Below are 14,554 nucleotides of genomic sequence, written 5' to 3'. Positions count from 1 at the left end.
TGTTACCAGTTAACTATAGTGATCCGGGCATCTGATCACCTTTTACCACCCAGCATTTCTTTTGCTTGACTTTCCTGCAGAGCCCAACTGCAGCCTTTGCAAGGCTCAGTACTGAATTCTGAAGTCTTGGCCACTTTGTATTTCATAACGTATGCCTGCTTCCTATTGTCAAAAGAGTGAAATCAGAAACGGGAAACGTTTATCCACGTGAACTGAATCTATGAATGGGAAAATGCAAAACCAAATGGTCACAGGCAAAAATATTCTTGCTCAGGAGTTCAGGAAGGACAGACGATCTTTTCTTAGTGCGTAGTGAGAAAACTGAAGCTGCTGAAGGTTCTGGCATAAACCCCTACAAATTCTAGCACTAAATCCAGCTAATTACTTAGCTGGATATAGATACATGATTAGGAGCTTCATGGCTTTCTTTGCAGATATTCGTAGATAAGGTTTGCCTTTCCATGTATCCACATCAAGACATGGTTGGAATAAAAAAAAAAAAAAAAAAAAATCACGATTGGAGGCAAGTCTGTTTCTCAAGATCATAGCATATTTCCCCTTATCGACAATGCAATTAAAACGTGTTTCCTTGCAGCTTTCATTGTAACCAACTTTTCATATTTCTGTTATATGTGAAATCATTATGTCTTTTGCTATGAAAGCGCTTCGTAGCATTTCAGACTTAAAAGTGAAGTGCAAACCATTGCTAACCAGAAGTGTATCTCTACCTTCTAAATCAAGAAATGATAGAAACTCAAGTGGAGAGATGATAAAAACAGAAATCCAATGTTTAAGAAGCTTCCATGTAAAAAGAACAGAGAGGAAGCCTTATAATTAAATAATATTTAACAAAATCAGAACACATCTTTAGAACTGTCACTTCTGGGATCAATAAAGAAAGCACTGATAAACACGTGCTCTCACTTCAAGATCAGCTATTTAGCTAATTCTTTGACTTATATTTTTGCAAAGTATTAAATATTATTAGGTACCTAGATAACTGCCAAATTTCACTTGGTTATTTGAATCTGTATAAGCATGGATTGTATTTGCAGTTGTATTGTATACAAAAACAGAACCAGTCCAATAAAATGATCCAGGGGCTCCCATTATAATTAAGTCCTGAAAGAAAAATAAAACAAAGCCATGTTATTCATATTTAAATATTCATGAAGACAAGCAAAACAAGTCAAATACTTTTCTTTGGATCTCCTGTGAACTCAGCGAAATGCTACTGGAGATGCATCTGGCTCAGTACTGGGTGATTACCACTAGATCACAGACAGCATTTTTCAGACTTCCTAAAAAATATTGTTATTAAAAACTTTAAGCTGTGAACAATTTAAACGTGAGTAACAAACAGGATATTCTCTTCTCAAAAGAGTTTTTTAGAAATCATAATCTTAGGGTGAAATGGAAATTAAACAATACAGAATATTACTCTGCAAAGCAAGAAGGTAAGCGTCATTAGTGTTAATGTTACATCAAACAGATTACTTTAAAGAGAATAATAAAACTTCATATTCTGTTATATTCATGCTTTTTTTTCCAGATGAAAAGTAATTTTGGATTTAGTAAGGTGTAAAAGTATTCTTGGGAATAAAAAGTAAAAGTATTAGTTGGGAATTATCATGCAAGTCTTATCAAGATTCAATTAAAAAGAAATGGGAAAAGTCTGATTCTTCCCTCCCACAAAAAAAGACAGTGTTAATGTTCGCATTTACATACACACTTTTATGTATGTATACATATATGTAAGTGGAGAGAGAGAGAAAGTTTGGTATCTTTAATACACACCTCAATGTAAAAACTAGACATTCCAGCCTGGCATGACCCATGGTTTTCTCCAAACTTTCGCACATGATCTGGGAATGAGCAAGAAATATTAAAAAGGATGAGAAGCATGCAGTTTCACAATTTGTTACCAGGTCTTCAACAGATGTTGAGACAAGTTAAAAAGACAAAAGAAAACAATGTTGGTCTTCAGTTCTGTAATAAAACTAAAAACACTGGTTTCCACTGTATAGTCTTTAGCTTCAATAGTATTGTAATTACTACAATTAGTATTGTAACAAACTCAAAGCACTATGTATCACTTGATCACAGCTTCCTTTCAAATCTTGTGACTTTCAAATCTTGAAAGGCTATATGTTTCTTTTTAAATTGTTCCATGAATGAAATAGCACAAATAGTTTGAGCAGCAAAGCTAGATAAGCTTAACTCTTCTCTTCCACTCCGTATAATTCAGGCATAATCTGATTGACAGGCTTACATTTCTCGATAGGAGTTGCCCTGATGCTCCACTAGTGCTCTGAAGGGCTTGTGTTATGGCTATCTTAGACATACTGGTATCTATCATCCTTAGCAGTTGCCTTTACATCCAACTCTCCCACCTCTGTTTTCCTGCTTTTCTTTGCTAACTGCCTCCCATCAGAGTTCCCTTCATCTCATCCATAGATTTGTTCACTTAAAAAGTCACCGAAGATAAAAGCACGATTTCACCAATGCTCGTAACAGTCTCCAAAGCCAGCAGGGGGACATTTGATGCATTACTCTATCGGTCTGCACGGAAAGGCCAGACCACCGGCTCTTCCTTACATTGGCAAGGGGCAGGGTCACGAGATCATTCTCCTGGGTGGGAGGGAAGTAGGAAAGGGAAGGCAGGGATGGACTTGTTTGATAGCTTCAAGTCTTGACTCTTATTCTGCTCCAGTCCTCTGTGGAAGGACCACTAAAGGTCTCATACCACAGCAGTGGCCTTGGCAGGAGGCAAGTGAGGAACAGGGACACACACATTGTGTCGTGGAACCACAGCAGCTTTTTATCAAAGGCTAAGGGGCGGATAGCAACAATCACTTGCAGGTATTACTGCTGCTCTGGCTGTGAGGCACTCTCCTGAGCAGAGCAGGCAAATGACAGATTAAAGGAAGGAAGGATGTCCTCTACTGGCCTATTTTTGAGAAGCACATATCCTTCAGTGATCCAGTCCAAGGAGCAAGTATTCTGATGTCCTATTTAAACTAATTTTTTGCCTGTTGAAAGCAGCTTTTCTTTGAAGTGATAAACAACTTGCTAACAAATTTACATCATAAATTGGGCTTGTATCATCAACACTCAAACCTTTGGCTGCAGAAAGCTTCCTCAGGGCAACACAGGCTCTTCACAAACTCCGCACCATGCAATTATGTGTCTTACCCTTCCCTACCAAAGGACCCAAGCATTCTGCTTACCTATATAGCATGGGCATATTCTTCTGCTCAGTTCAGTTCGAAAATCAGAAGAGACAGCAAAACAAATACCGTATGGGAGTTTGTGTTCATTTTTTATGTAAAAGACATTTTTCCATCTATGTCCACAAGCCTATGGATAAAAAACAAACATGGCGTTTGACACAGAAGCATAAGAAAGGTGAAGGCAGTCTGACAAGCAGACATGCAGCTCCAGTGGTTAATACATACAACGATAGATCCATTTTCTTTTGGCTGCCTCGATAAGCTGACACCCAGCCACTGATTATCACGCTCTTCCAAACAAGTCTTCCCACAGCGCTCTCCATTGGGGTTGCCTAGAATACAAAGACCAATGCTCTGAACAGGGGGACAAACTGAAGGTCCACATGATGGGTAACAGGAGCACCCAAGAACCCTACAGGGAGACTGCAGTAACTCAGGTTTGGTGGACCTGACCTCTGTCTCTGTCTTACATAAACCATGTAGACTTTCCACTTCCTTCTTGAACAAAGGTACGACTGCACGTAGCCAAAGGGAGCGTACCGATTCTGAACACAAAAGGCTGGCAGTGAGGATTGGCTTCTCCATCCTTATTGAAATTAAGATAGAAAGTGACATTACACTCAATCAGATGAAGGGCTGGCTTTGCAAGTGTTCTTCAGCCTAAAAGTTCATAAGAAACACAAATAATACCCATGAATGCTACCTAAACTCTAGCCTAAAGCAAGCATCTCTCCAACTACACATCTACTGGTAGCAGACCTTAAAATGATCTCTACTGCCAATGGCTATCAAATAAAGGGCGTATAATGCAGTCTCTACTGGCGATGTCAGCTCATTATGTGTGCATGTCCTGTGTACTCCTTGCACTGTTGCAATTATTTAGCAGTAGCTCTTTGGGTTTGTTCTTAAGGAGAGTTAATTTTTAAAACCTTAGAGAACATAGTGAAACTTCTTTCAACTCCCCCAAAAGGCTACAGTATTGCCAAGTTAGCAAATATCTGCTTCCTTCTAGAAAGCAGCAGTGGTACCCATGGTAAGGAGAAGCTACACGTTTACAAGTATTCTAAGTTATACAAAGCAAGCTTTTCATTTGTAAGATGTTCGTATGAATAAGCCTTAACCAAATTGAGTTTTTCTATGCATCAGCATGACACAGTTTATGAAACTTCTCACAAAATACGGAAACACGTCATGTCATTTGAACAAGCTCTTTTGCGTAATTTTTAAGATTTTCCCAGATTCAATGAAGTTACCGGTGAACTGGAAGCTTTTGAGGTGTAAGGGTTCAGCTGCCCAGAAGAGGGCGCCAGTACCGACCACGGGGCACCAGTGCTGACGGGACACGGTTTGAGAGGGAAGTACGTAAATCAACACCCCCCAACACTCTGCTCGCATCAGAGCTGAAATTTATTACTGTCCAATGCATTAGAGAGTTTAAATAAATACACTCCTAATTTAGCGGACTTGCCGAATTGCTTCGACAGGACATACAACTGCACAGTATTGATTAAGTACGGAAACAGAATAAAGGGATACACCTTGTCTATTTAGTATTCAGGAGAAAGACGAATGACTGTGGGCTTTGCCACATACATTCTCACAACCAACACTGACTTAAATGATTTTATACCTAGGATGTCATGGACTTTTTGAGAGAAAATACCAGACTAATGGTATCAAGACAATTCCTCATCACATGGTAAGAAAATGTCAGGAGAAGCATTTGTAGGAATAAAACCCAACCACCATCCTTATTTCAGAGCTTGTTGCCTACTGTTTTGTGACTGGCCTAGCAATTGACATTTTCCTGAAGAAACTGCTGGAGCCTTGATTTCTTCTACTTCCATACTCCCTCTCCACTTTTTCCAAACACCATACTTCCTCCCTGCTCCGATGGAAAGACCGGACTGGTGCAGTCAGGAACCCCTCACCATACTGCAGAGGGGACGACACATCCTGCACACTGCTACTGTACTCCACCTTCTTCCAAAAACACCACCCTCCACAGGATCAAGAGGTATCTGACCCTCCTTCACCTCTTCTTTACCACTTCCTCCCCCATGTGCCTTTCCCTAAGACATCAAGGAAATAGTATGCAAAATCCAAGTAAACAGGAACCAACCCCAGCACTCAAGTAACATCACATTCAATTGTCTTTGGGCCAAGAGATTTTATGTTATTGTAATTTAATAATTCCTGTAGGTCACCTGAGGAACAGTAATTAACAACATATGGGTTCTTACTCCAAGACAAGGATGAAGTAAAATGCCTTACTTTAAAACTCTACTAAAAAGAAGTTGATTTTTCTGCAGATTGTCAGTTACTAAGGTTTCAGTGATAAGCTTCCGAATTCTCCTACTTGGCTAATGTCAGGGACATGAACTTACACTTACTGAATATATACTATTTTCAGACACAAGTCTGGAATTTAGTTTTGGAATTTAATTTTGGAGTTATGTCACGTAGAAGTCCTCACTTCCTAAGGGAGACATTTCCATGGTTTGCATGAATTATAGAGCATGTTAACCTGATAGAAATCTCCTCAGAAAACAAAATTCCATTACACTCCCACGCATAAGAATTAATCCTCCTTTAAACCAGAAAAGGCACTTCTGGTAACTCCCTTCCAGCAATGCTTTCTGTCCTCTTATGACAATGACTTACCTGGGACTTGCTTTACAGTATATGTGGATTTGCAGGAAATGGAAGAAGTGGAGAAGACCACTGTCATAAATTTAAATCTCAAGAGGCTTTCTGAGGCTTTCTATCAGTAAGTCAAAAAAGACCAGATAATAATGACGTAAGAGATAAGAGGAAGTTTTCTCGTCTCAGTGCTTCATTCTTGTGCCTATTTCAGAGGTCCGTAAGAAGAAAAAGCACCACCGTTCATGCTCGTTGGATTGTATTCCCCTTTCCCTTGGCTCCAGCACACATTCTTGATTCAGGTTCACTTGGGCCCTCTGCTGATCTGCTATCTTATGTCTCCTCTCTTTCTCTGACTGGCAAGTATTCAACCACCTTGGAAATGATAGGCCTTTGCGGGGGAGAGAAGTGCAAGCTTGACATCCCAGACACTGTGATGAGCCCCTGCTCAGGATACGACATTATAAATGCTTTACTGAATGAGAAGAGGAAATGCTGTATTCTGCACAAGCCACAGAGCAGCACTGCATAAGCTCAAGAGGACATGGCAGCTTGGTTGCCTCAGGGAAAAGGAGCACGCACTGTCATAAAGTCACCGAGAGATAAGTAATTGCCCAGCCTGTGTACATTACACAGCTGGAAGATACACTCCTGCTATAATCCCCGCTGCACGCATCCACAGAAACAGCACAATTGCATATAAATAAGGTCACAACTTATAAAGCCACTTCTAGCTTTGGCCTCAAGGACTCTAATATAGATGTTTGCAATGTCATCTGAGAAACCAGTTTTATATTACTTCCTCCATGCCCAGCAGCCTCCTGTGATTCTTTTTATCCTCCCAGAACTCCTTTGGTCCTATTGCTAATTGATTAAAACTATGAAGTCTACTGCAAAGACAGCAAGCCTTCTGATATCCTGCTCCTAGATGCCAGGGCCTCGTCAGACTCTCCTCTCATTCATCCAGGGCAATCTTTTCTCTTTTCACAGATTTGGTAGGTCTTATCCCTCTTATGTCCCTCAAACCACTTCTACCCAAAGCATTTTAGTTAAGTGCCAGCTTATAGTTTCCATTACTCTGCACCTAGGTCCAGAAGATAATGTCTTCCTTGGAACAGCATGGCTATTTCAAAGGAGATCCCTGGCAGGGTATGAGCAATGTAAGTGAGATCAAAAAGCCAAATTAGCAAAGGCAAACCTTACTGAAATCAAAGTTGAACAAACACAGGTCAGCCTTTTGGGGAAAACCATTAACTGTTCACTCTTCCTTTGTAATGATTCAGCTGGGGGAGCTAGAGGGCAATTTGTTCATAGGTTAATTGTAGCAGGGACTTAAAGGAAGGGTGGAAGGCTGAAACCGCAGGCAGAGCTTTCTGGCCTTATGTTAAACAACATGCACTGAATTTACTGTGTACATTCATAGTTAAAACTTTTTTTTTTTTTTAGACTGGATGGCAAATTTTATAAATTGTTACCTGTATTTTTAGCCAATGAATCACACTGTTTCAAATCTGAGAGCAATTTTGTTGAAGAATTTCTGTAATGTTTTGCAAGTCCAAAATGTAATAGGTCAAAACATCTAAAGAACTTTGTGCAAGTCCTTCTGCAATAATCTATGACTACCCCAAACTGATGTGGGCAAGATCTTGAAATTCAAAAGACTAGAAGACTGGTAGAAGACGGACAGTTAGTGCTCCAAATAATAAACTTGAAGCATTGTACTTTGTATTTGTGCCTAGAGCTTGATTACAAGCCTCTGCATCTAAGTCATCATTTAAAAATAATCCAAATACAAATAAATCAGCAGTCTAGAATACTTGAAACCATTGACAGAAGTACTAGAAGTAGAAAAGAAACTCTCAAAACATTACTCCTCTATTCAGCAATCAGAGATTGATTTAAAAGTGCCAGTGAGGGGCTGGGAAGACAAAGATTTGCTAGTGTATCTCATGGCAGTGTAATCTCATGGCTTCTCTCAACTCTTAAACCAGCCCAGGCCCCTGCAACACCTTGAACAACATTAAAATTCTCTAAAGAATGCCTGGGTAAGTTATTTCCAGATGCTGGGATGACTGCAGCACAGGACTATTCCCAGCAACTCTCTCTCTACTGAGGAAGCACATAGGAACGTGTGACATACAAAAAATACAACAGCAGTTTTGTGTGATCAGAGGCTTCCTAATTGTGCACGAATACTTCATTAATTAGTAATGCCAGTTTGAAGGCTACTTTAGCAAAAAATAGCAACAAAGTGTTTTAACGTATTTATGTCTCTATTCACATCCATTTATTACAGAGGCCCAACATTTGGAAGAACCCACTTCTATTGCCCGTTGTCACCTCTACATTTCTATGACTCATCATTAGAGACTTACTACCTCAAAGATCCTTTTACTGAAAGAAATGTGAATTCAAGTATTTAAGAGAAAGATAGAAATAGCTATTTCTCAGTTTGCCTGTCCCAGCAATGTAATATATCCCTGCACATTTTTCAAAGGAAATTACCCTATTCTACGAGATCAGAACCCAAACTTGTCACTGGCAAGAATCCAAGCAGAAGAACGAGGAGGTCACTGACTGAAAGACACAGTGTCGATAAAACCATTATGTCCAAAAGTTGCTGACAGCCTGAATGAGTTAGACAAGAGATAATTAAGTTCAGCTTTGCAATTGCAAGTTCCCTTGTGTATTTCTGTGACCGCTCAGCAGGATGGCAGAGGCTTAACAAACCTCAGATACTATCCTACTTCATTTACATCCCATGCACCACAGCCGCCTTTGGCTTCTTCATTGACCTCATTGACCTGTTTTACAATAGAGCACTTCTTTTCAGTATCTATTTAACTTCAGAAATACTGCAGACGTACCTTAGTGATGTAAAGATGTCTTCTAGCACTAAGGGAAACAAACTTTTCTTTTTTTTTGCAAAAATCTCTTGTGGTATCACTGTTTTTAAAAATGCAGGACAAGACAGTAAATGTCACTGTGTAACCTGCAGCCTCTAAACCAGGGAATAGAAGCTGTGTTAATTTAAGCCTTTGTAAACACATAAACATTTTCATTCACCTGTTGCATCATTTCGTTTAGAATCCCCTAGGCTACTGAGGAAAAGCCCATCAAGTTACCTCGTTAGAGCTTTTGTTTCTCCACTGGCTAAATGACTAAGTTGAAAAGTACTGCAGATGTATGTAGTTTTCAAAGAACCTGAAACTTTCTACTCTTCTCCTCCTTTCCTTCCCCCACGCAGTGAAGGACTATTTTTACCTCCAATGCACGTGTAGGGGTTTATCGTCTCTTAGCATAGGCTATTTCACCACTTTAATTGACTTCTTCGACTTTTGCAAGCCTCCTCTTACAAACAAGCAGTTGGAGAAAAAAGCTTTGTTATATATAATTTTTCAATAGACCTAATATTGGAACAAAATTGCTCAAAAAAAAAAAAAAGAAACATATAAAGAACTACTTGGGCTGGAATAAGTTTAATTGCAGTTCTTTCTACGAGCAACTGCTTGTCTTTTCCTTACGTGGCTACAAGTAAAGCACCACTAGCACATCTTAGGTTTTTGTAGCTTAGTTACAAAAAATAACTCTTATTTCTATCTGTAAGAAAAAAGTGGATAGAACCCATCAGTCCTAAGCGTTATGCGTAGATGCATAAAGAAATAATTGTTTTAACATTTCTGTCACAGAGCGATGTGTTCTGCCCCGAAAGCCCATCAGGTCATGGTGTGATATCGCTTTCCTTGGTTTCAAATATTTTGAAAGCCCTTTCCCGCGCTTCTTATCCTTACTGGGCGGCAAGTTCATAGTTTTAACGGATCGGATGGTCTCGGTCACAGCAGGATAGAAAGTTCAGGAAGCCTTCTGTGCATAGCATAGGGACAAAATAAATGGCACTGTATTGCAAGGAGGACAAGAACAGAGCCCAAAGCAGTTAATGCATATTCACGGTAACCCATTGCAAAGTGTTCTCCTTTTTAACAAGTATCAAACACTTGGAAGTTGGGTAAGTGCATCCAGTTACATCTCCCAAGCACAGGGAGGTAGAGAGGAGTTAGGTTAAATGCAGGAAAAACCGATTCAGTCAAAAATAGCTTTGTTCCCCTGAAACTCAATTTTTCCAACAAATCTGCAAGCAAGGAGAACCCATCTGCAAGACGACTGTGGTTCAGAGTTACTTTAGGATGGCTTCTACGAAGGGAAGGCTTTGCAGAAGAAAAGACGATTTAGGCATATACTTCCACCCCCCCCATCTCTGAGCTAATTACATTCGTCCTCTGCTCTGAAAGCTGAACTAGCTTTCTGCAGAGAAGTACGAGAGACAGGCCGAAACTCTCACGAGGCTTTTGAACTGGGTGTTGAAAGGGGTGAAAGAAAACTGTGGGAACGGGAGTTGTCACACGCCGACTTCTCTAAATCAAGTTTTGGTGCATTTCTTTCTGTCTACAGAAAAAAAGGTGCCACCGTTGCTGCTCTTTGGCAATAGCGTTGATCTCGCCCTTTAGCGAGAGGTAAACGCCAGTTTAATCTGGAAAGGACGCAGGAGAAACCGCCCGCAGCCCTGAAGGCACCGGCAGAGGACCCGCGGTGCCCGCAGGGCGAGCACGGACCGTCCCGTCCCGTCCCGCCGCCGGCGGGGACATCCCTGCCGCCCGCCGCGCCCCGCCGCCGCCCACCCCGGCCCCGCCGCGGCCCAGCGCCGGGCTCTCCCCGCCCGCGCCCCGCCGCCGACTCACCCAGCTGGAGCTGCTCGCACCGCCCGCGGGGGTTCCTCCCGATCCGGCACCGGAAAATGGCTCCGGGGTTGGCCACCGAGCTGTTGGCGGGCCAGCTGGCCCGGGGGGCGCCTGCCACGAGCCTGCGGGGCAGAGGCGGCAGCGTGAGGGGCCGCGGCCGGCGCAGCCGGGGGAAGGCGCGACGGGCGGAACGGGTCCCCACGGGGGCGGCCCGGCCGGGGACTCACCATCTCTCCTCGCCGTGGCGGTGCAGGAGAACCGAGTACCCGAAGAGGGTCCCGTTGCCCCCCCGGAAGAGCAGCGGGTGCTGGGTGTCCAGGTTGTAGGGCCGCGCCGTCGGCAGGCACTGCCACAGCAGGAGCAGCGGGGCGGCCCAGCCCGCAGCCCCCCTCGCCCTCCCGCAGCTCCGCATGGCTCCGGCTGGCCGGAGGCAGACGGGCGCCCGGCGCCGGCTTCCCGCCACACTCCGCTCCCTCGCTCGGCGAGAGGGCAGCGCCGCGCCCCCGCCCCTGCCCTGCCCTGCCCCGGGACGGCGGCAGCCCGCGCCCTGCGCCGCCTCTGCTACCGGTGGGCCAAGCCGGGCCGGGCCGGGCGGCCTCCCCGCGGCCCGGGGTGAGGGTGTCCCCTCCGGATGGGGGAGTCGCTGGGCCGCGCCGCCTCCTCCCGCGCAGCGGCAGCCCCTCTCCCTTCCCAGGCGGCGGGGGTCGGGTTTCTCCCCGCCCCGTCCGCGCCCACGGGGGTGCTGCGCAAGGAGCACGGCCGCAGGCACCGGGAGGGTACGGCCTCCGGGACCCCGTATCCCCGGGCAGGGCACGGCCCCGTGGGACGCGGCCGTCCCGACCCCCGCCCCTCACCTCGCGGGACAGCGAGGGGGTCGGCCCCCCTCACCTCACCTCAGCCCCGGTACACCTGCCCGGAGGGCGGCGCGGGAGAGCTGCCTGTGTGCCGGGCCGGCGGGCGGCCTGGAGGAGGTGGCGAGCATTTTGGCGGCAGAGGGGAAAGGGGGAGCCCGCAGGCCTTTCCGAAAAGCTCCCCGCCGACTTTCCCGCCCCAGCTGCCGTAGAAGCGCCCGGGCCCGGTTAGTTCAGTCTCCTGCTCCCGGAGCCCATCTCCCCTGAGCACCAGCCAGGAAGCTCCAGCCAGGCGCAGGGAAACTGTGTGGCAAGGCTTGCGTTTTCTTTTCGGATTTAGAAGAAATCCCAGTACTCCTGTGCCATAAGCCTTGCCACACTGCCATTGTGAGGGGGTCTTCCCTGCCACCCCCTCCTGGTGGGTGGGGTGTTTGAGACCTGAAACCAGTGCTGTAGCAGCAGAGGACATTCCTGAGTGCCCTTGAATACCAGGGCTTCCCTGCTGCTACAGTAATCCATATGTACGGATAACCTACTTGTAACGGTATTTTGAGCCAGAGGAACAAGAACATAAGCACTTCTTCAAAATGAAAAGTTTAGTTACAAAGATTGTTTATTCTATCTGGAAGACAAATCCAATATCATTTCCACTATCGAGTATTATACACATTAGAAATAACTGCGAGATGGTAGAGTACCATCCCCTACGGAAATTCAGAACACAGCATTTTAAGCTTCTTGGAAAAAAAAAACTTTAATTTCCATTAAGTTGGTGGAAATGTGGAAAGTTTAACACTTCTGCAAAATGCTGAGCAACTACCAGAGCGGGACACTGAGGCAACGCAGGAGTGATACATCTTGTCATCCTAAGCGCATGCAGATGTGTGGCTCCTGGAATGAGATCAGCACGTTGCAAGATCTGACAAACAGCACGTTGTCTGTCAGTCAGTCAGCAGCGTATCTTTTTTTAAGTCCTCATCTCTAGAACCATCAGAGGGCTTCCCTGGATCACGCTGATGTGGAGCAGTGACTGTTTCGTGTAAAGGAGTTAAACAGCTCCTCAGCTGCTATTCATCTTCCTTCCAACTACTGACATCAAAGGAGTTACAACAATCAACAGCAGCTGTGAATCTGCATTTCTACCAGTCAAGAAGTTTTCACCGTCATTCTGAAAGCAGCAAAACAAGCATGATTCAAAAACTGAAATGCTAAATTGTGGTTTAGTTGGTGGGAAATCATAACATTGTTTCACCACCACCCTGACCACTTAGCCAGTTTTGGGGGACTTTCAGGCTTTTCTCCAAGAGATCATTACAGTTCCTGGGTTCCTTTTTTATTCACAAAGCTCTATCCCTTGAATGATGAAGGGAACTGTTTCCCAGACTCCTTTTCCCTTGCAAGTTTATGTCCTAAACATCTCTGTTCTTTCTGCTCTCTCTCAAGACCAATCTTCAGTCTATCATTTTGCAAATAGCTGGTGCAGAAACCGTGTGACTGCATCTGAGCAATCTCTTTGCAGCTGTATTTCTAACCATTTGAGAGAACCTCACCCTAACCCTTGATTAGATGACTTGTTCCTCACACTTGGCATTGTAGCTTATCAATGAGTGTCATATAGGCAAGAGGTAAATGTATGCAAGCTGCTTATGACACTTTGCGACAAATTACGGTCTCTTGAGACCAGCATTGCTGAGAGAGTTTGCGGAGAGAGGGAGACACTGCTGAAAGTTATAGGGACTTTGAAGAATCTCCAGTCTAGTGGCCCCTGGACCGCAAAAGAGGGCATTGAGCTGGTGGCAGGGAGCCTAGCTGACAGGAAAAGGTAGATGGTAAAGCTGTGGGATTCAGCTATTGGCACATAAATAACTGCTTATGTGATGTAGATGAGAACTGTATTGTATCTCACCTGTCAGGAGGAAACGTGTTGTCTCCTAGACTGTGCTAGAGTAGATGTGGTCATGATCCACTAGACATCAATGAAATCAGCGGAACATAAATCTACTGGAGTGTGAGAAATCCATATTTTGAGAAATATTTGAGGTTTTTAGTACCGATCAGGTGCAGGACCAGGCAGAGAACAAAATCAATGCAAACCCAAGAAAACAGTGTAATAGAGAGAGAACTTGAGTTTTATTAGGGATTAGGAGAACTTGCAGAAAAAGTGGAACCAACACTGGAAGCCAAGTACCTGTATTTACAAAGAAAAAAAATATATTTTATATATAAAGTTATCCTGAAATAATAAAAAGTTATCCTGAAATAATAAAAAGAAATTCTTCCCAAAACATCTTGCCACTATGCAATCTGGATAGCACATCTCCCATAATCATCTGTGAGCTGGTAACACTAGTGAGTTAATATCACAGTGACTTCCTCTTCTGCTTGACATTGGTTCACCATCTAAGGCAATTTCAGAGAAGTTATTGAGATGGTTTGTTAAGTGAGAAAGTGTATTAGTCCACAGTTTGGCAAGCATTTTTTATAGCAGATGCGTGCACTTCATCTGACTATCCTCATCTCTTGCTGCTCATTCTTGACTCATGCTGCTGCCTCTGTTACACTGATACTGTTCTGTGTCTGAGCAGTGAACCAGATCAGAGAACTGATCTGGGTTAAAAATAACCCAGCAAAACCCCCAAATCTAGATCAGATTTGCATGCATATGTTGTGTGGCTGGCCAGTTGTATTGGTTGTTTTAGCAGGGTGGTTTAAGCCAGTGCTGCAGCTTTAGGACCTTTCTCAGGCAACAGCCTTAACTTTCTAGAAGTGGCAAGAGTCTGCAAAGTTAAAGCCTGCACATCTACCCTAAGATGGAAGCAGAAATCTACTTCCCCAGCATGGGAAACTCCTGCCGGAGTTCAGGGATCTTGGTCCAAATATTATTCTGCCTATGTCCTGAGGGGTCCAGCTTCAAAAGAGCTGTCTATATTACCGTAAACCTGATTTACTGGTGCCATACATGTCAACATACAACATCATGTGAACAAGGTGACCATACAGTTCTATATAGGATCATATATGGTCCTTCAAGATTTAGTATTTCGAATGCAATTATGAGGTAGTAACTACTGCTGAGATTTTCATGTGTTAG

At 43.9% G+C, this 14,554-nt stretch overlaps 1 protein-coding gene across 2 annotated transcripts in view; it reads right to left on the bottom strand.

Annotated features, from left to right (window-relative positions):
* ITGA4 (integrin subunit alpha 4) overlaps positions 1–11,082 on the bottom strand; it is a 37,636-nt gene extending 26,554 nt beyond the window's left edge. For both annotated transcript variants that reach the window (XM_075153373.1, XM_075153374.1), the window contains exons 1-6: positions 10,840–11,082; positions 10,613–10,734; positions 3,459–3,565; positions 3,231–3,360; positions 1,798–1,865; positions 993–1,122 (exon numbers count right to left, since the gene is read on the bottom strand). In XM_075153373.1, the coding sequence (XP_075009474.1) occupies positions 993–1,122; positions 1,798–1,865; positions 3,231–3,360; positions 3,459–3,565; positions 10,613–10,734; positions 10,840–11,024 (742 nt within the window). In that variant the 5' untranslated portion in view covers positions 11,025–11,082. The remainder of the gene's footprint in view (positions 1–992; positions 1,123–1,797; positions 1,866–3,230; positions 3,361–3,458; positions 3,566–10,612; positions 10,735–10,839) is intronic.
* Positions 11,083–14,554: the final 3,472 nt, after the last annotated feature.

Source organism: Calonectris borealis, chromosome 6 (assembly GCF_964195595.1).
Source record: "Calonectris borealis chromosome 6, bCalBor7.hap1.2, whole genome shotgun sequence".
NCBI lineage: Eukaryota > Metazoa > Chordata > Aves > Procellariiformes > Procellariidae > Calonectris > Calonectris borealis.
Note: the sequence above shows the minus strand (reverse complement) of the source record. Positions and strands in the feature narration are given on the sequence as shown.